The sequence below is a fragment of the Pagrus major genome, chromosome 8, assembly GCF_040436345.1.
Source record: "Pagrus major chromosome 8, Pma_NU_1.0".
Taxonomy (NCBI): Eukaryota; Metazoa; Chordata; class Actinopteri; order Spariformes; family Sparidae; genus Pagrus; species Pagrus major.
The window spans coordinates 11,605,644-11,625,697 of record NC_133222.1 but is presented as its reverse complement, the minus strand read 5'-3'; the positions used below and the strand labels follow the sequence as shown (position 1 = coordinate 11,625,697).

General features: G+C 40.8%; 3 protein-coding genes across 3 annotated transcripts; 2 read left to right on the top strand and 1 right to left on the bottom strand.

The window, feature by feature from the left end:
- Positions 1-2,622: 2,622 nt before the first annotated feature.
- commd4 (COMM domain containing 4) lies at positions 2,623-6,287 on the top strand. The gene is made up of 8 exons (XM_073472705.1): positions 2,623-2,663; positions 2,947-3,018; positions 3,129-3,194; positions 3,281-3,320; positions 4,656-4,775; positions 5,444-5,524; positions 5,623-5,799; positions 5,895-6,287. The coding sequence occupies exons 1-8, from the start codon at positions 2,661-2,663 to the stop codon at positions 5,933-5,935; spliced, it is 600 nt and encodes a 199-aa protein (XP_073328806.1). The 5' UTR covers positions 2,623-2,660; the 3' UTR covers positions 5,936-6,287.
- A 105-nt stretch (positions 6,288-6,392) lies between these two features.
- On the top strand, positions 6,393-10,842 carry neil1 (nei-like DNA glycosylase 1). The gene is made up of 10 exons (XM_073472175.1): positions 6,393-6,708; positions 7,754-8,238; positions 8,324-8,443; positions 9,519-9,627; positions 9,722-9,815; positions 9,906-10,027; positions 10,115-10,142; positions 10,246-10,316; positions 10,395-10,614; positions 10,707-10,842. The coding sequence occupies exons 2-10, from the start codon at positions 7,784-7,786 to the stop codon at positions 10,751-10,753; spliced, it is 1,266 nt and encodes a 421-aa protein (XP_073328276.1). The 5' UTR covers positions 6,393-6,708; positions 7,754-7,783; the 3' UTR covers positions 10,754-10,842.
- On the bottom strand, positions 10,776-19,571 carry man2c1 (mannosidase, alpha, class 2C, member 1). The gene is made up of 26 exons (XM_073472174.1): positions 19,376-19,571; positions 18,858-18,983; positions 18,540-18,663; positions 18,367-18,437; positions 18,103-18,280; positions 17,825-18,014; positions 17,495-17,601; positions 17,288-17,398; positions 17,074-17,166; positions 15,847-15,963; positions 15,670-15,765; positions 15,421-15,566; positions 14,956-15,079; positions 14,356-14,477; positions 14,178-14,263; positions 13,943-14,089; positions 13,643-13,722; positions 13,014-13,108; positions 12,828-12,932; positions 12,559-12,715; positions 12,335-12,478; positions 11,810-11,919; positions 11,625-11,704; positions 11,397-11,539; positions 11,208-11,311; positions 10,776-11,116 (listed from the first exon to the last, which is right to left on the bottom strand). Exons 1-26 carry the CDS (start codon positions 19,474-19,476, stop codon positions 11,005-11,007), a joined length of 3,069 nt encoding a protein of 1,022 aa, XP_073328275.1. The 5' UTR covers positions 19,477-19,571; the 3' UTR covers positions 10,776-11,004.
- Between the last annotated feature and the right edge of the window lie 483 nt (positions 19,572-20,054).

Here is a 20,054-nt window from a genome sequence, read left to right as displayed (position 1 = left end):
CAGTCGCAGTCAGTACAATCAGGCTCTTCCTGTTCGATCCAACCCACAGAAGAAAGCATTAGCTCTGACGTAAACAGACAGTAGCCCTACTTAAAGTTCTCACGTTTTAATGTCCGAATGGCTCTGTGACTTGGAGGCCAGAATCTGTTTACTGGACCAACTGAGTCATCTGAGACATTTCCAACCTGACGAATATATTTCCTTTTCCATTTTCCTCTTCCATTTTTGAAATATATATATTTAAAAACATTGGCACAAAGTTGCAAGTGCTACGTGCTCTATTGTTTCCAGCTTTTAAGCGAAGTGGTTCAAGGACAAATTGGTTTAGTTCCAGCATATATAAACTCCCATTGCACATTACAAAGAATCTTGTATTCTGTTGACATTGGATTTACTTTCTCTTTGCTTGGGGTCCCACACACCTAGTTTAATTGTAATAATGTAGCAACAATAACTGAAAAATCAACTTTTGTTCCTTTAAAAATGTGTTTTTCTTCTGAACTTCTTCTGAAGAGCAGTGAAGTGGTAACCCTTTGCTATACCACAATTTTTTGATGAAGGTGAGAAATTACCATGAAGCTTAATTATTACAGAAGATAAGAAAATATTTCTAGTTTTAGATTATATGGCTACACATAAGCAATTTAATCCTTTTGTTTGCCAAAAAAGTCATTACAGACAAATACATATATTTCATCTAACATATTGTCTAACTTTACTTGTTTTTGGGGTCAAATAAGGCTCGAGAGGTCTATATCTATGTTAGTCCACCAGTGAACAAATTGTAATAAAACTCCAAAACAAAAATCCGAAAAAATGGACTTCTGTGAGACCTGGGAGTGATAGTGTTGGACTGTCGCCAATCACGGATGGAGTGATGTGGAAAAACATGCTTTACTAGTTATCCCCAGCACATTAACAATCACATATAATCACACCACCGGGGAGGAGGCAACACAGTGTCGGGAACTCTCTCGCTCAATGCCATTTCTCATTCACTATAATCGGGGGAGTCAGGAAGTTCTACAAGGTCTGCATCTTATCTCAACCTCTGAACAGCCAAGGCCTTTTCACATAAAGCATCCTAAGTGTGGGGGACTCTCAAAGGGCCTCTCAGATTCATTTCAGTGCATGAATTAAACATTGTGTCCAACACATTTCTACCACACAGAGCTTATGGAAATATTAAGTGTTTAACCATAACTGCTGGAATATTTGTTGCCCCAGATGGAAGCAACGTATCAATGGCAACAATCTGTCCTCGAGTCTGGGTGCCTCATAAAATGTTTTAAAAAAGCAGCCCGAGGGAATTATTGTTAAATTAGACTTGCCTTGTGACTAGCATGCTGCCCTATTTTGCCCAAAAGAGACACATGGTGAAGATCAGATGACTTTTTCCTTCAGCAGATGTGGAAAGGACATCTGTGTCTTATTTCCTCCAGGTTTGACCAGTGCAACACACTTCATTAAAGTATCAGCAGGTGAAACATCCAAAGACGTCAACTTATGCAAACGCTGCTGTAGGGCTTTTTACTTGTTCTAAAATAAACCACCACATCTCACGAATCCTTGTAGCCCTTCACTGGGTACCTGAAAACGAATTGATTTTAAGATTTTACTGCTTGTTTTTTAAAGCCTTGAATGGTCAGGCCCCTGCCTATATCTGCGATCTGCTAACTCCCAATGAGTCTGATTGTTTTTTGAGAGCCTCTTCAAGGGCCCTACTAATGCAAAGTCTACAACAAAACTTTGTTAGGCAGCAATTCTTATCATAGCAGCATCATATATAAAAATAACATGTAAAAAGATATGCAGCCTATATAATAAATCGTCCATAATAAATAAATAGTCCCTCAATGATAAAGTGCCTAAAACATTCAAACTTATTCTGTAGTAGTTTTAAATATCATCTTTAGACTCATTCTCATCTCATGGCTTTTACTGAACTGATTGTATTTGTTGCAACTATTTAAATATTTTTTGTCCTGTTTATATGTTGTGTTTTGGATCTCATTGGCTTCTATTATCTCTTTTTATTGTAAAGCACTTGGTAACTTTGTGAAAGATACCGTATCAAATCCTATATTATTATTATTATTATTATTATTATCATTGTTGTTGTTGTTGTTATTTAATGTAATAGATGTCTAAACTATAGCATATATTCAAAAGTCATTGAGTGTCAAGGTGCTAAAACAAAACAAACTATAGGCTACTAACTAGGGCCAAACAGAACATTGGGATTAACATTATATACACTATATCAAACTATACACTACTCAAAATCAGTCAGGGAACTCGGGATATTTTAGTGTTTCACTTGATTGTTTATTCTGTGACATATCTGAATTCTTATTTTGTGTTTTGTGAATATTTTTGGTCCCCAAAAATAATGAGACACATTCCACCTGACTTTTATTGCATATCCATGCACACGCAAATATGCACCCATATCCCTGACTAATTTTGAGTAGGGTACATTAAACCATATATAAATACGGTGTAAACAGCAGTGATTGACGATGCGGTGCAACATCAGGACCATCACACAGCCTGAGGAGAAACGCCCCGCCCCGCGTGTCCATTGTCCAATCAGGAAGCAGCAAGGAAGCCGCTTCCTGTTTGGCTTTTCTGTGTAACTGCTCAGCTGACAGTCAGCCATGGTAAACACTTTTAATAAACGCATTGTTTAACACTATTTTGCTCATTAAGAAGCTAGTTTATTTACAGAACAATTCAGTCGCTTGATTTATAAATACCTTACGTAACTGTTTACCGCCACATTAGCGGTGTTTAACTCGGCTTTTAGGTAGCTAGCAGGCTAAGCTAGTTAGTAGCTTGTAATGATGGATTGCTAACATAAATGTTAGCCTTACACTGTGAAAGGACTGTCTTTTGTTATAGCATAGTAAACAACACGTATGTGATGTCTTGTTTTTTCTGTAGCGGTTCCGTTTCTGTGGAGATTTGGACTGCCCAGACTGGGTACTTGCCGAAATCAGCACATTAGCGAAGATTGTGAGTATTTATACAGGTCCAGCACTTAAACAATAACACAACAAACAATAAATGTCAGTTTACAGTTTTCATACTAATGTGTGACGTCTTCTGCCTCACTTATGTCACAGTCGAGTGTCAAAATGAAACTCCTCTGTGCTCAAGTGCTGAAGGACCTGCTTGGAGAAGGCATTGATGTAAGTTTAACATAATTACACACATAACATGCTTCTTTACATCCACAGCTCTGTAACACTGGTGCTGTCTTCTCCTTTTTTTTTAGTATGACAAGGTTGCAAAGCTCACTGCAGATGCAAAGTTTGGTAAGTGTTCCTCATAACTCATGAGTATTTGTAGAAAATGTACTTAAAAGTGAAAGTACTAGTTATTTAGAAAGATTGCTACTGTGAGTGTCATAATGATTGTTATTACAAAATCTTTTATTTCAGGTACATTTTTATGATAGTAGTCGGGGGAATTGACTTTGAATACTGTTACTGTGAGTAGTTATAGCTTCAACGATGCATCATGTTTTCTAAAGTCATATGTTTTGGGAGTAATATCCCAAACTGCAGAGTAACTAGTAACTGTAGCTGTCACATTCAAGATTCAAGGTGTTTATTGTCACTTTGGTTGTACAACTACACTCGTGTGAAATTCTTTTGCTCAGACTCCACTACAGAAATCGTAATAGTAATTAGAAATTAAAATGTATATAAGAAATAATACTACTACCCCTACTCCTTCTACTAATAATAATAATAATAATAATGATAATAATAATACAATAATAAATAAGGAAAAACAAAAATAGTATACAGAATAAAGATATAGGACAGCTGGGATAAAGTGCATGTATATATATATATATTTATACATGTATGTACATGAGACACAAATATAATTACAGGATGTAAAGGCAACAAGGGTGTATTGTTTGTGCAAAGACGATAAGTGTAAACATAATACAAATAGCAATAAAGCAAAAGGTATAAGCGTAAACAAACTGAATTCACGGTGACGACCGGGTCTTAGGATAAATATAAAGTGCACTGGGACGAGTGACAAGTACAACAATGGGAGGTAAATCCAGCAAAAACCAGGAAGCTGGTGTAGGAAACCTATTCTATTTTAGCCTACTTTCCTATTTCTTAATTTGTTTTAATGTTTTGTTTTAATGTATTTTAATTGCTTTTAAGGCTTTGAACTGCACTGTAGTGTAAGGGAGCATAGAAACCCAATTCAAAGTACATTAAGTACCTCAAACTCGTTCTTAAGTAGATTACTTGACTAAATATACTTAATTATACTCCACTACTGTTACAGTGATTAAGTCTTATGACTTAATCACTGTTTCAAGCAGGTCCCAAGTCTTGGGCAAGTCAAGTCCTTAGTCAAGTCACTCAGTGAAATACTGACAGCCAGCCTAGAAAACATAAATTGAATACAGACAAGTCACAAGTCTTTAACTTCCTAGTCCACATTGGGTCTCAAGTTATTTATTTTCCATCAAGTCAAGTTTCAAGTCATCAAAACAGTGACTCGAGTCAACTCAAGTTGCAATGACTTGATTCCACATAACTGCCTTTAACATTTTCATACTTGCATTGATTTTTTTGTCATATAAAATGCATTCATGACATTACTCCATCTTGCAGAGAGTGGAGACATCAAAGCTAGCGTGGCAGTGCTCAGCTTCATTTTCTCCAGCGCAGCAAAGCACGATGTTGACAGTGAGTCTCTGTCCAGTGAGCTGCAGCAACTCGGTCTGCCCAAAGGTTAGTCCACTGTTTGGTCTAAAAATGATGATTATGTTGCATAATCCATTGTCACAGACTGCTTTCAATACTTGTGCCAACAGCAAGGACAGCCCATTGTTGTTATTGAAGGACAACAAGGTGGAAAAAACATCATCTGATTCTAAGTATCTGCACTAAATAGAGTTTGTGAGTTAAGGATCATGACACAAACAATAGCCTCATTCCCAGAAACGTACGGGTGCCAAATCACAGCCTGTTGTATTATTAATGGAGCTTACTGCATTGTGTCATTGTCTATTGTACAAATAAAGTACATGATAAAACACATTCCTCAGCTGGCACACTGAAGGAACACAATGTGTATATTATGTAGAGCCGGAAGAATGGTGATTGGTTGGGTGGGTGGTGTGGTGCAGTGTGACTCGTACATTAGTATGAAACAGTCGCAGTCGGCTCTCTGCCAGCTGAAGACGTCATTGTGTTTTTCAATGTTGTGAAGATATCCATTTTATTTGATAGATGTAAACGATTTGATTACTCTGTGGGTAGCACTTTTTCCACATATTGATTGGTATTTGCTGCATTAATGTCTCACTTCTGCTAACAGTGTGTTAAAACACTTTTATGTGATTATGCACTTAAAATAAATCTTGGCTAACTCTTAATTACACACACCACTCTTGTAGAACACACAACGGGGCTCTGCAAATCATATGAAGACAAGCACTCTGCGCTGCAGGACAGACTAAGAGAGAAGAGCCTGAGACGTAAGTATTTGATGATGAGAGCTGTCTTCTGTGAGGCTGCTGACTGAGTGCTGACTGACCGACGAATGCCATCAATTCTGCTCTGCAATCAATTTCAGTTGGACGACTGGACGCTGTGTCCTGGCGGGTCGACTACACTCTGAGCTCCAGTGAACTGAGGGAGGTGAATGAACCGATGATTCAGCTGAAACTGCAGGCGCAAGGAGCAGCGCCAGGCTCCACAGAGACGACTGTTGTGTCTGTTTCTGCTGACAAGTTTAGAGTCTTGCTTGCAGGTTAGCTCTTTTCACATGTTTTTTTTTTCATTTCATACAATTTTAACATCCAGAGTTATATTGTGATAATTCTTTACTTCTGTGTGTTTCTGCAGAGCTCAAACAGGCCCAGACTATGATGAATGCACTGCAGTGAAGAATCGACTATGAAGTCAGACCTCGATTTCTGATCAAGAGCTGGACACAAATGACACTGATAGGCTGCCAAAAGTGCCATACTTGCATCTTGTACAGTATAACTTTTTGTAAGGTCATGTGAATGGCTTGTTCTTTGTTTGGATTGACTGATACTTTGTATTTTTCTACCACATTAGCTACAATTGGTGGAAATGATGCCAAACTGGGTGATTTGTCACTGAAACAACAACACTGAATGGACCACTTTTGTAAAATATTGTATATTAATTCACAAATTCAGAATCATGTTGATAATTTGGTGTTTTACCTTCATATGCTCATAAAAAAACAATAAATATGAGACGCTGAGATATTTGTGTCCTTGCCGGCTGTTTCCGCCACGCCCACATATCCCAGCATGCATTGGGGTGGACTGTTTGCTCATGTTGTGTTGTCTATAATTCGTTAACCAGAAAAGTTCCGTTGTTTTTTTTAAGATGTTATCGATGAATAATTAGAGGACGTGACAAAACATCCGCTTAGATCAGAGATTTTATTTTTCAAATCGTGGCAAGCCTGGAGATCTCGCGATAGTTTATTATGAATGAACGTTACACAACATGTTTGGTAACATGCATGTTGTGAAAGCCTTGTGGTTCATCTCTTACCTGCTCACTGTTGCAGCCCTGCAGAGAGCAGAGGAACCCGACAAACTCCGAAGGTTACGTATTTTTAATTCAAGTCTGTTAACGTGACGAGTTTACCAGCGGTGAGGTCTACTTCCTGGATTTGGTAAGCTTTTTGCACCTCTGCAACTCTATGAAAACGCCAGCTTTGACCCTTTCAGTGTCCGGAGTGTAGTCAGTGTTGTTTTCTTTGTTTTGAACTTTGCAGTGCAGAAAAACAAAGTTATATTCAGACGGGGGGGAAACAAAAAACACTCCAGACAAGCATGATGTGTGCAGATGTCGTCATATTCTGCAGTCTGCGGCAGGATGTGTGTAACGTTTGAAGTCTGCTAGTAAATTGTGTAGTCTAGGAATGGCTTTGATGTAATGCTCTGGGTGTGAGTGTGTGTTAGGTGTGGGAGGATGTGCATGCCCAAACCAGGATATTAGAAACGTCTGAGGTTACACATCCCACCTCTCTTTGAAAAACATGAACATAAATCCAGATCTTTGGTGTTTTCTCTAGTTACTCAGTACACTGGTCAGTGACACCTACAGTAAATTTTATCTCCCAACATCAAGGCCATCTCCACATTCCCAGGAAAGGAGATAACTTGCCTCTATATATTTTGTTGGACTAAAAGTAGTTTGGAAACTAAACATCGGGAGTGTACAAATACTGGTATACTCCTTTATATCCACTATGTGCAAATATTACATTTTAGAGTGTAGACTCTCACCAGGTTGCTCTAAGTCCCCTCTTCAGTGTCTTTTTAAAAGGGCAATGTGTTATAATGTTAGTTTAAAACATTAAAGAGTAAAACTAAAATTATCAGCATAAGTTTGATGTTATATAAATAAGTCCTTCTTCCGGTGGTCCAGTGCTCCTGTGCTAGTGGTATAAACACCAACACTCCCCTGGTGCCTTCAGTCTGGGCAGACCTGAGTAAGCTTAAAGGACCACTAGCTGGACTGCTAAATGAGCTAACCAGCAAACAGCAGCTAGTTAGTGGTTATCTGGCGATATGCTGCCCCCTATTTGTTTGGAGTTTGAAATCGAGGAGGCCAATTCTTACATATTGCACCTTTTAAAGTTAGCCATCTCCAGCACTGGATGTTGTGTTTTGTTGTATTATGTAATGTTTTCTCAGACTGATTGTTCTCTGTAGTTGCAGCACAGCTTCCTCTGTTCCAACAAAATGCCTGAGGGACCAGAGCTCCACCTGGCCAGCCTTTATGTGAACAAAATGTGCAATGGAGTGGTGTTCACTGGACCGGTCAGAAAATCTGAAGTCAGCAAGAGTCCTGATGTGCCCTTCACCTGTGAGGCCTATCGCGTCACAGCCACTTCCAGAGGGAAGGAAGTGAAGCTCACGCTCACACCCATGAAGAGTGATGATCCAAAACAGAGAGCAAAGAAGGGACAGGCAGACCAGCCCATGGACGTAGTCTTTCGCTTCGGGATGTCGGGTTATTTCCGCTTCACCACAGAGGATGAGCTGCCCAAACATGCCCACCTGCGTTTTTATTCCACAGAGAAGCCCTGCAGAGTGCTGAGCTTTGTGGATGCACGCAGGTTCGGCAGCTGGCAGCACAGTGGGACATGGCAGCCGAGCAGAGGGCCCTGCATCATGTTTGAGTACAAAAGCTTCAGGTTTGTAATGAAGAAAGAGTGTCACTTGTGTCATCTTTTGAACTACATCATTGTCTCACTGACTCCCCAATTAATCATCTTGCAGAGAGAACGTCGTGTCCCACCTGTCTGACCGAGCCTTCGACAGGCCCATCTGTGAAGTTCTGCTCAATCAGAAGTACTTCAATGGTATCGGGAACTACCTGAGGGCTGAAATCCTTTTCAGGTGATAAACGTGCAAACATCCACATAATACATGAATACTGTTCACTAATACTGACCTTATAAGTGGATGCCATGGCACTGGCATGATCATCCACTTCAAATATAGGGCTGTAGCTATGATTGTTGATGATTTTTCTTTTTTTAATTAATTATTCTAGAAAATGTCATAAAATAGAAAAATACTGCATAGGACTTCAGACTTGATTGGTCTGACCAACAGTATAAAACGGGTGGGAATCACCCGCAAACACAAAGTCACAAATACAATACATTACCCACAATTCTGCAATACTTGAGACATTTCAAGACATCAGGATGTCTGTGTAACTGAAGAAGAAAAACTACCCATAAAAAGTCAAAGAGCCAGAATTGTTTGTACTTCACTGGAAGTTGATAAACTTCAGTTTACTTTTCCCTCATTTATTTGGAGCACCACCATAAGGAGTCATAAAATCCTGACTTGGTGAGTCAAACTGGCAGAGGAATCTGTTCAGAGCCCCCACACTGCACAAATAATAATATTTGGGGCCAGTGTATCAAAAAAGAATAGATATTTTGTCCCAGCCCTAGCATTAAACCCCCCAAAATATTCAGCATACAATCGAACAAGACATAGAAAACAGCAAATCCTCAGAGCCACCTTTCTGTAGATGTTCTTATACGCCTTGCTTACATCTGTAGTGCCTAGATATAACCAGTGAATCAAGAACAGGAAGTGAAAGAATACAGGTATGCACATACGATGGCCAGAGAGCCTGTTACTGACAGACCATGATGAACAAAAACAAGATTTGTGTGTGAACCGAGGTCAGACCAGAAAGACTACATAAAACTCTCCAATATCTCTGTAAAGATTTATTTCCTCCTGGCAGAAAATCAGATGGCATGTTGAAATTTACAACAAAAACACAATTCTTATGTGTCTCAATGCCTGTTTCCTCCTAGATATAAAATGAATGACGTTCTTTCATTCCCGTCTCGGTTTCTTACTTCCCATGGGGAGGCGTAATGATTCAGAAACTCACAACAAAAGAGTTTTGTTTTACAAGAGAAGTAAGTTGTGTGTCTTTTTTTAGGTTGAACATCCCACCCTTTGTGCCTGCCAGGACCGTCCTGGAAGGCCTTGAGTCAGAAGACTTCTGTGAAAATAAGAAGCCTGTAAAAAATGAGATTGCTGACACAAAGGTGAAAGAACCCACGGACTAGGGATATTTTACGTTTCATCAGATACTCAACCCCCATTGCTTTGCATTTTCTAACAGTGCCGTTCTTTATTTAGCCCTCAGACAGAGCCAAACAGAAGAGGGTGAAAGAAGAGACAAGTGACCTGCTCAGACTGTGTCATACAGTACCCCTGGAGGTGGTGAGCCTTGGTGTGTTTACCGTCTATTATGAAGCTCAACTCACAGATTCTTTCAGCTTTTGAGTGAAAGGCTTCACTGTTGATGTTTCTGACACATTAGGTGGAAAGGGTTATGATCCCGAAAAGGCAGACTACTCCGATTTTGAGGCATGGCTACAGTGTTACTATGTGGATGGGATGAACTCAATCCGGGACCACAATGGCAGAACTATGTGGTTCAAGGTGAGGTCAGGGAAATTCCTGTATTTGAATCTTTTTGTACAGGATTTTATAAATCACATGTACTCATACCTTCTGTTCTAATTTCAGGGAGATCCAGGCCCCATGGCGCCTAAAGGTACGTATTACTTTGAACACATGAAACTGAGAACTTTGGCTGAATTGTCAAGAATAAGCGATGCATCTGACGAAACTGAACTGATCTCTCTCTCTCACAATAGATTCAAAGTCGCCCAAGGCAAAAAAAAGGACAAAGAAAGAAGACGATCACGATTACACAGACAAGAAAAAGGTATGAACAGACCATTTCTACGCTTGACGAATGATGAACTCTACAGACGTAACACTAACACCAGTCTGACTTCATTAGGTGGCCAGGAGTCGCTCAGCAAGCTCAACAAAGAAGAAGGCCGTCAAACAGGAAGCCGTGACCAAAACACCAAAGAAACAAAAGGCCGCACATCCGAAGGAAGCCAAATCCAAGAGAGGAAAGACCGATAAACCCCTGGAAGTAAACACACCTCAGCATGAAAAGAGACCAGCAGCTCGCAGGAGGAGAAGCAGCAGCAATGCAGAGCCAATAGCTGCAGGTGAGCTCCCGATACAATGTCAAAACAAAACATGTTTTTCTACCGGGGGGCGAAGTGAGAGAATTTTAATCTCATTGTCATCCTTGTTGCAGGTCGACCGAGGCGAAGCGGGAGGGTGACCAGACAGAACGGCAAATAAAGAAAAACAAAAAGAGAGAAACCAATGTACAAGGCTGCTTTTATACTTTTATATCTTTTTTTGGTAAATAAAACATGTTTTTACAAAAATTCTGCGACTATTTATTTATTCAATGCAAAGTTATCATCACTCTGAGTAGCTCAATAAAGATGCTAATAAACTGTCAATAGAACAGCACCAGATACATTTTATACCGTCTAACTAGGTTCTACCCTCAGCACCAAAGTTTTCCTGGTAAAATGCCTTTTGTATTACAAGATGAGGAGAAGTGACACGATTTGAAAGGGGTTGAAGGTCAGAGTGATTCCCTCTGACGTAATGTGTGCTGGCTGGGTGGGGTCATGTCTCTCCAAGAGGTCGCAACTGATGGAGACAAAAAAAGTTTTGTTCTTAGAAGACAATACAACATAAAATATGCCAGACAGCAGTAAACTATTTAAATAGAAATACTCACTGCCAGGCTTCCCTCACAGGAAGGGTAGTGCAGAGAGTTGCCGTCACGCTGCTCCCGTGCGACTCATAGAGTCGGACTACAAGTGCCCGCTTCCTGTCCTCAGCCTGTTATGGTAAATAGAGTAAATAGCCATTAAGGGGCTGAGAGGATTAAGTCAAGCTAGGTCAAGCTTGGCATTTAATGGGATACCTGTTTAATGGTCTCAAGGATGACTGCAGCACTGCTGACGGAAAAGGCACTCCAGGGGACGGTGTCGGGCGAGCACTGGATTGACCTCAAAGGGAAGTTGAGGTTGTATGCATTCTGGATGACTGAGGCATCTTGGAATGATCCTGTGGTACGCCACAGAAAATATATTTCAGGTTCAACAGTCAAGAGTTTGAAGGTTTAATGAGAACAAAAACAGTTAAATCCTACCTGCGTGTGGCATGATTGCATAGGTGAAATGATGAGTCCCCATGTCAGCGTTGGCATCTGGAGCCTTCGGCGCTCTCAGTCTAGGACAAAGACATCAGCTGTTAGATGTAAGGATTGTTTAAATTTAGTTTTACTGAACTGTTCTGTTTGTTTTACTGTTGCATTTGGGCAATGGGGAACCTCACAGGGACAGTGTCATGGTGTTCTCGTGGACTGAATAGCCATATTTGCAGTCATTCAGCAGTGCAACTCCAAAGTTGTGCTCCGACAAATCGGCCCATTTGTGACCCCAAACCTGACAAAGACACGATGATGAAAAAAAATAAAAACATTTCAACAGCATTACTTTTGTTTCACGGCAGAATTGACATCGGTTGTACTACAATTTAGGCGTGCAGGGCCATGACATGATACTGGACGGTGGTGTCCAAATACCTGTGGAGAGTAGTTTACATTAAAAGTCCAGTGTGTAAGATTTAGTGGCCTCTAGTGTTGAGGTGGCAAATGCAACCAACTGAACACCCCTCGTCTCACCCTCGCTTATGGTGAAGTGTAAAGCCCTCTCTAGAGCCACTGTTTGGTTTGCTTAGTTTCAGATGCTTATACACTACAAATTATGAATATCATATTCCATTTCTGCCAATAGATCCTCCTAAATCCTACACACTGAACCTTTAAGAAGAATATTATTTAATTTCGCTGTGTTGTACCTCAAATCTGGCCCAGTCCCATGAGGTGTTCCTGTGTGTGGGTCTCTGCAGATGACCAAACTGGATCTCATATGTAGCATTGGGGCTGCGTACTCGCACAGGGAATTCCACCTTGAGGAACTTGTGAGACTCCGCCCACACTACCTGAAATCAGAGGATGCACATTGTTTATTTTTTGAGTAGTGAAGAAGTTGTCAACTGTTGGGTCAGGGTTGGGTTCGTACCTCAGTGTTGAACTTGATGTAAGGACACATGGCGTCCATGACAATCTCCTGTTTGATCGTGCTCTTATCACTGATCCTAAGGGTGAAGCTGACACTGCCGCGAAGCCCACCTGAGGACACCACATGAATAGGCTGCACCACCTCCAGCACCGGCTTCCTGTGGGGTCAACTTTGCAGTCAGGCTTTTGATATTCACATCTACAACACCTGCAAATAGTGTGATGAGTATTAAGGTGTCAAAAGACAGATGTGGCAGTAACGACTGAGACCTTGTCTGCAGATGGTAGTCCATTACATCCCAAGCATCCCAGTACAGAGGGACATCATCAAACATGACAAACTGGTTCCCATGACAGCCGTCAGAGATGGCTTCTCTGAAACAAAAAGACAGATGTTGATTCATCAATGTGTTGCAGTAATAGAAAATACACATGTCTCATGTGGTCCGACAGTACCTGTTTGCATTGATCAAATGAAGTGATGCCAAAGTGCCATCTTTGTTTATGATAATCTTTAAAATCCCGTTCTCCAAGATAACAGAGCCGTCAGCCTGAAATCATACACAAAGTCTCAGTTAGGCAAATGATATTACAATAAAGTTAAATTAAATAAATGCTCTGTATACATAGTACAGGACTGTTTTTTTATGTTCTTATATATTGGTGCAAAGGAAAAGTATATAAACACAGACCCAGGTAGAGACTTAACATATGTAGAAATAGATTGAGGAAAACAACATACTGCATGAAGTGCACATTCACACAAAAGAAAAAAAACAAAGAATAAAAAAAATAGATAAAACAATAATAATATGCAATTGTTCCTGTATGTCTATGAATGTGTGTATTATCAACTGATAGAGGAAAGACAGGCAAGAGGAAGACTGAACTCTGCTTTGAGCCGCGCCCTTTCCAGAGACTGCCCCCGGGAATGAATCGGCTCTGACCCCCGTCTTTGCCTTTTCCTGCAACCCCCGACGAGACCACCGCAGCTTTCCACGGGAAGCCACAGCTGAGGGGGTGTGTCATCATGATCAAGTGAAACCATAACTGGACAAGGGCGGTAATGATTATATAGCACATACTTGTTTAGTGACTGAGACTGGGGTCACAGGCTGTGTGTCTTCAACAGGAGACAAGCTGATGCTGGGAACTCTCACCAGAGCTGCAGAACAAATAATACCACAGAGCATCAGATGTGCAGTTGTAGTTTGGACAGCAACAACATAAATACTGTGATTGTTATGGTTGAGGGAGTACTTGTATCCATTCCAAGTACAAGTACAGATACAGATCATTTAGTTAGTTGAACAGATATGGATACTGGTGTATTTGCTCATCGCAAGTTATTATATATATATATATATATTAATATCATGACATACCCACAGCAGGTTTTCCAGCGGCATCTTGAATCTGGATGACTTCTTGGCGCTCCCATGGCAGAGAGTTGAACACACCAGCAGCATTGCCCTTTGACCCCAAAGCTCCACAGGCCTCTCTCAGCAGTGTAGCACCATCACTACGGATATCTACAACACAGTGTGATTTACTTTTTAATTTGGAAAACAACCATTAAATATGGCTCTCATTATCATGGGCCACTACTGAAAACCGTACCTTCATAATACCTGAGAGCATCCTCCACAACCATCTCTATACAGCTGCCGGGAATCACGTCATGGAACTGGTTTAAAAGAAGCAGCCTGAAAGGGAAACATTACATTTTCATACTGTAACAAGTGGGACAATGTATTTATTTATCCTCATTATCAAACTGTAATATGTGTGTCTGGACCTCCAGAGCTTCTGCAGCTTTTCCGCAGGATACTGAAAGGTCCCGTCCCGACACAGAGCCAGGCTGCCGGCTATCTCGATGTCATGAAGCAACGTCTCACACTGGCGGTTCCCTCGTTTAATCTGGAAACAACAAAGCAAGTGTTCAAATAACTGCACCTTATCAAACAGTAACAGCGTTTTTATTTGACTGTTTTAACACATTATTGCTATTGTAGTTTTATACTTCATGTTTATCTATTTTCTACACAAGTCTGGCACTTTCCTCTATCTTATGGGTATTTTCTGCTTTAACTCAAATACATTTACTAAAGGACCAGTTCACCCAAAGATTAACATAAAATGGCTCCATACAGTTTTTCCGATGTAATCCAAGTCTCTGCAGGGCCCAAGATCCCAAACTGATTTGAAAAGACATTATCTACACCCTGAACGTGCGGTTGAGCTTGTGCGCCAACTTCAGGCGGCGTGTGTGCTAATGCTTTTAGCATAGCAGCTATAGTGAAGACTTTGCCCTAAAGAAGGTTATAAATATCGATTTTTCAAATCAATTTGGTGTCTGGGAGTTTCAATTCCTCTCATAATGCGATTTTTATTCTACCTGTGCCTGTGTGGTGTAGGTGCCGTTGTGCAGCTCAAGGAAGAGCTCTCCGGTCCAAGTACAGAGCAGAGCTGATTCAGCCCGAAGCTGAGAGAAAAGCTTGTCTGGAGTGGACGCCTGGACCCTGGGGAACAAACAATTGGAGATGGAAGTGACCAATGATACTGCTGGTTACACCTCTGTTATTCATTCTGACTCAAATGAAATTGTATTTACTAGTGCTGTGAACCAGCATTATAATGACATCAGTAGACATCACTCATATCCTTTTGCTTTTATAAATCCGCTGCCTACGTGCTGACACACCCCATTACAAACTTTACTACATAAATCCCACAGCGTAAGAGCAGGGAATATAAAACCTCATGAATCATTTTTTTTGTTTTGTGGGAAGTGCTTCCGTTTCAGTTTTCTGCTTGGTCATAGCCACTGAGTGCTCAGTTACAGTATGGGACAGGAACTTACTTGGGAAGTCCATCTGTGTCCTGAACCCTCTCCAATCTGTCTAGCATTAGCTGTGTGGGCCCACCGCCGCCATCGCCAAAACCAAACAGCACTGCACTGTGGTTGGCTCTGCCTTTATCTTTGTTATTCTTCACAGTCTTCATCAGCTGTGGGCAGAGGAAACATAAATAAATGTAAGTTTTGAGAAGTTTGTACATTTTCTCTTCACAGACTCAACATTCACCTTGTTATGTGCAAAAGCAAACTCACGTCTTCAACCTTGCCCTTCATCTCGTAGGAATTTCCAGGTGGGAAGTGGGTTAAAACCTTGGAGCCATCCAGACCTTCCCAGAAAAATGTGTTGTGCTTTGAGAAAGAGAAATCAAAACTAAAAACTTATTCTTGGGGAAAGTTTTGTTTAACTTTGTGCCAGGGTATTTTACTTACAGGAAAGGTGTTGACCAGGTTCCAGCTGAGCTTCTGTGTCAAGAAATTAGAGACGCCGCTGCCCTGCATTATTTGAGGAAGTTGGGCTGAGTAGCCAAACGTATCTGGAAGCCAGAACTAAAGAAAGCAGAGAAGTGATTCTTAGATTATGCTTTTGTGACAGAAAAGTGGCTTTCCATACAGAGGTCAACTCATGTTATGCAGACATTAGGCCTGTCACGATAATTACATTACCGACTTATCATATATATCTAATTATACATATCTTATCATACATGTCTTAACTTATCGTACTGTCAGAGCTGGCAAAAGTACACACATTCTTTACTCAAGTTGAAGTACAGATACAGACTCTGGTAAAAGTACTGATTCAACTTCTTTACTCAAGTAAAAGTGAGAAACTACAGATCTAATATGTACTCAGAGTATAAAAGGAAAACGTAGCCCTATGAAGGACATTCACCGGACATTTTAGTGCAAAGCTAAACGAAGTTTACATCATCCATGTCGCTGCCGACACACGCCTTTTCTCCCCGTCCAATTCTCCCTCTCTTCGTTTTTTTCCGTATTTATGTTTCATCTCGCTTCATCTGCCGAGCATGAAATGCACTGATAGGCTGAAATCAGTCTTGTGATTGTAAAACCTAAATATCGTGTCTGTTTTGAAAATGTGAGAAGCCGAAAGTACAGATATCTGTGTTAAAATGTAGGGAGCAAAGAGTTGTCAGAAAAATAAATACTCAAGTAAAGTACAGATACCTGAATATAGTATAGTAACAAGGTATTTGTACTTTTGTCTGTGCATGACCTCAGCTGTCTTTGATGACCTAAATACTGCCAGTTGTGTTTTGACATGCTTGTTATTTTACATAAGAATGTCGCCAACATGACGCCAAAATACCTAGCAGGGTTTTCTCTTACCGTTACAAGACTTGGGTGCAGTAAGGATCATTTTATTTATTGTTTTGGCTGTGGTGGTTTTATTTTAGTTATGTTTAACATACTTAGGATATTTAACTTTTTTCACATTCCAATTCTAATATATGAATATAACAAATTAAAAGTTCATTGCTCTTTGAAAGTGTTTACTTGGATTGTTATGCTATTATATTGTCATTATATCAGTGGCATCAAATGGCTTAAAATGACAATAATAATGTTTATTGCGATATATCATCTAACATATAGTAGTTATAGTGACAGGCCCAGTAGACGTTTTATCTCTACCTCTTTGCAAATGATCCCAAACTCGTGGTTGAAGAAGCGCTGACCTTCCAGGAACTGCCGGACCATGGACTCCCCTGAGGGCAGGTTGCCATCCTGACAGGTAAACATGTGATGACAACTTCTAAAGTTAGAATATCGTGTTCAGAAAACTGGTTGAAAGGGAGCAGCCCCGGTAATACAATGAAATGCAATTGATTTGCAAGAGCAGGGTTACCATTTCCACCCACGTTCCTCCAACTGGAATGAACTGGCCTTTCTTGACGTAATCCTGAATCTGGGAGAAGAGCCCCGGGTACCAGCTCTGTACCCACTGGAACTGCTGGGCCTGGACGAAAAGCAACAAAAGGTCAAAACTGAAGAGGACTGCTCAGAGTTGTAGAAGCTTTATAGCTAATACAAAACTGGATTAGTGGACAATCACCTGAGAGCAAGTAAAAACAAACTCTGGGTTCTTCTCCATTAAACGGATCACTGTCACCCAGCTTCGGCCACATTTGCGAATGGTCTCTTCGTAGGGCCACAGCCAGGCTGCAGGTACAGAGTGATAAATGTTAAAAATAAATGCAAGATGTTATGTGGATGTTCTATTAGCTATATGCTACAAAAATAGGGCATTAAAGTATCCTTTTTTAATATGACATGATAGCTGAGTTACGGTGCTAATACCATGACCATGTCCATACTTCAGTTTCAGTTCAGTTCAGCTTTTGATTCTCAGTCAGACACATTTTAGTTGGAAACAAAAAGAGACCTGAGTCTATGTGGCAGTGACCCATCGCATGCGCTGTGTGTTGGCTTTCCCCGTTGCGCTGGCTGAAGAAGTTGTGAGCCAGACTGCGTGCTTTGGAGAAGGTGCTGGGATCAGAGGGATCACACAGGTTCACCATCTCATTGACAGTGAAGAGTGCCTGGTAGCCTCGTTGCTCTCCCTCTCCAAGCTCCTGCGAGGGAAGAAAAGAAACAGCTGAACTTAACTTTTGCTTTCATTAGATTTTAATTGAAGTAAAACTATGTTTTATGTGATTGTACCTTCACGATGTCAACCAGCATCTCAAAATCAGTCAGTAGCTCCTGTACATCCCGGTTAAATACCACCAGCTCGGCCTTCTGTACTGAAAACTTCCTGTGTGGATCTGGGGCTGCAATCATGGATCCTTGACCGGCTCCAAAAAGCCCATTACAGGCCACCTCAACATAAAGGGTGATACTAAAGAGCAAGAGAAATTGAGAAAGCAGTAAGTAAGCAAAGTTGGTTACAGAAGCAGCGATGAAGTCAAGTTTTAGTTCACTGACCCGTGCGGCTCCTCATCTTTCAGACAATCAGACAGGATGTAACTCGTCTTTTCACCCTCTTTAGTCAGGCCCTACAAATCCAAATGTAACATGATGACCCAATGAAATCCAGTTAAGCAAACATTTTGGCACTTTAATGTAGTCTGGCTTAAAGATAATTGCTGCTACATTACCTGAACTGGCTGTCCGTCTCTCCAAACCATCGCCTCTCCATCACTTTCCCACAGAAGATGAACCTCTTTCCCTCTCCAGGACTCGGGGATTTTCAGGCTCACTTTAAACCAGCAAGTCCACCACCTTCAACGACAGATGCACCACATTTAAGATTTCATATTTTCTGTGCACTTCATCCTATCTTTTGATGCATACTGTTATATGTGCTGGAGGGGACAACAAAGCACTTCACTGCACAATATAACTTGAACATTAAGCTTGGTTTATTGACCACATCTGAGGATGCAAAGGCAATCAAATCTGACTGTATTACTCACGTCGGTCCAAAGGTATCGCCCACTTTATAAGGTGCAAAGTTCTGCTTGGAAGCTTCCGTGAACGGGATCCGTTTAGAGGACAAGAAGGAGGCGAGCGACTCCAGCGGGCAAGAGTCTCCATAGAGCCTGCAGAGAATAACAGTCAACTCATACTTATTCACATGGATCAATAAACCAGATTCAGATGAGGAAGAACACAAAAAACCCATTAACATTGTCTGTGGTGCTCTCTGAACAGACAGCATGTGCAGTTTGTGGTTACATACACATTAACTGGACAGATGTGTAAAGGTTTTTTTAAAGCAGTATACTATATAAGGTTATCTGTTGTAGCACAGAGTGGACACACAACTCAAAAGTGTGCACAAGTATGAGGAAGTCAGTATCATAAAGACAGCTTTACTCTCTGTAGCTAAGACAGTGATTGACTGCTGTGTTTATCATTAACACTGTCCAGCAGGAACATGCTGTCAGTAGAGTAGAGTGGAGTGAGTGCAGCTGTATGAGTGGAGGCTTACCGTCCTCTCAGGTTGCAGTCTGTGAAGTAAATATCAGAGATAAACTTCTCTGCTCTCTCGAGGAGAGTCCTCCTGTTCTTCAGCACAGGCTGCCGATACATCACGAAAACAGCATGAAAACACCTGCAGCAGGGTTTCACCGCAGCGAACACGTCAGAGCCAGGGGCTTATTGTTACAAAGCAGGGAAGATGAACTCAGACCTACAGGGGACCCGGAAGTAAAACGTGGTGTTGTAGTTGCAGTGAGCTGCCACTAGATGGCGGTGCTGCTCAACAACAGCAACGATGCAGGGACTGCTTCTCAATGAAGGGGTCAGGAAGAGGAAGAGGAAGAGCAGGTGAGCTGTGGGAAGTGTCAACAGTGGGTATATTGTTGCTTATAACAGGTAAAATTGGTGAAATGATGTGAAACAGTCCTGATTAGTATTTTTATTTGGGCATTCAGGGTCAAAATAGGTCTTACAGGTAGAAATGTGTGACAGACAGGGTTGGGTCAGATTACCTTCAAATGTAGTCAACACATTACACAGCTATTTCTGTAATAAGCAAAGAAAAAGTAATTTGATCTGAATACCTTTTAATTACATTTACTGAAAAAAACATTTAAAAATCTTTTGTTCCACAAATATTCTTTAAGCATCTCAAAACATTATCAATGCATGAAATGCATTTTGTATAT

Excerpts from the sequence above, each read along its gene's own strand:
- neil1 (XM_073472175.1), top strand. The coding sequence starts at position 7,784 with ATGCCTGAGGGACCAGAGCTCCACCTGGCCAGCCTTTATGTGAACAAA. Across the intron at positions 8,239-8,323 it reads TTTGAGTACAAAAGCTTCAG|AGAGAACGTCGTGTCCCACC; the intron begins GTTTGTAATGAA and ends ATCATCTTGCAG. Across the intron at positions 10,317-10,394 it reads ATTACACAGACAAGAAAAAG|GTGGCCAGGAGTCGCTCAGC; the intron begins GTATGAACAGAC and ends TGACTTCATTAG.
- commd4 (XM_073472705.1), top strand. Across the intron at positions 3,195-3,280 it reads TGCTTGGAGAAGGCATTGAT|TATGACAAGGTTGCAAAGCT; the intron begins GTAAGTTTAACA and ends CTTTTTTTTTAG. Across the intron at positions 5,525-5,622 it reads AAGAGAGAAGAGCCTGAGAC|TTGGACGACTGGACGCTGTG; the intron begins GTAAGTATTTGA and ends AATCAATTTCAG.
- man2c1 (XM_073472174.1), bottom strand. The coding sequence starts at position 19,476 with ATGTATCGGCAGCCTGTGCTGAAGAACAGGAGGACTCTCCTCGAGAGA. Across the intron at positions 18,281-18,366 it reads AAAGATGAGGAGCCGCACGG|TATCACCCTTTATGTTGAGG; the intron begins GTCAGTGAACTA and ends CTTGCTCTTTAG. Across the intron at positions 11,117-11,207 it reads CCTGTGAGGGAAGCCTGGCA|TTGCGACCTCTTGGAGAGAC; the intron begins GTGAGTATTTCT and ends TGTCTCCATCAG.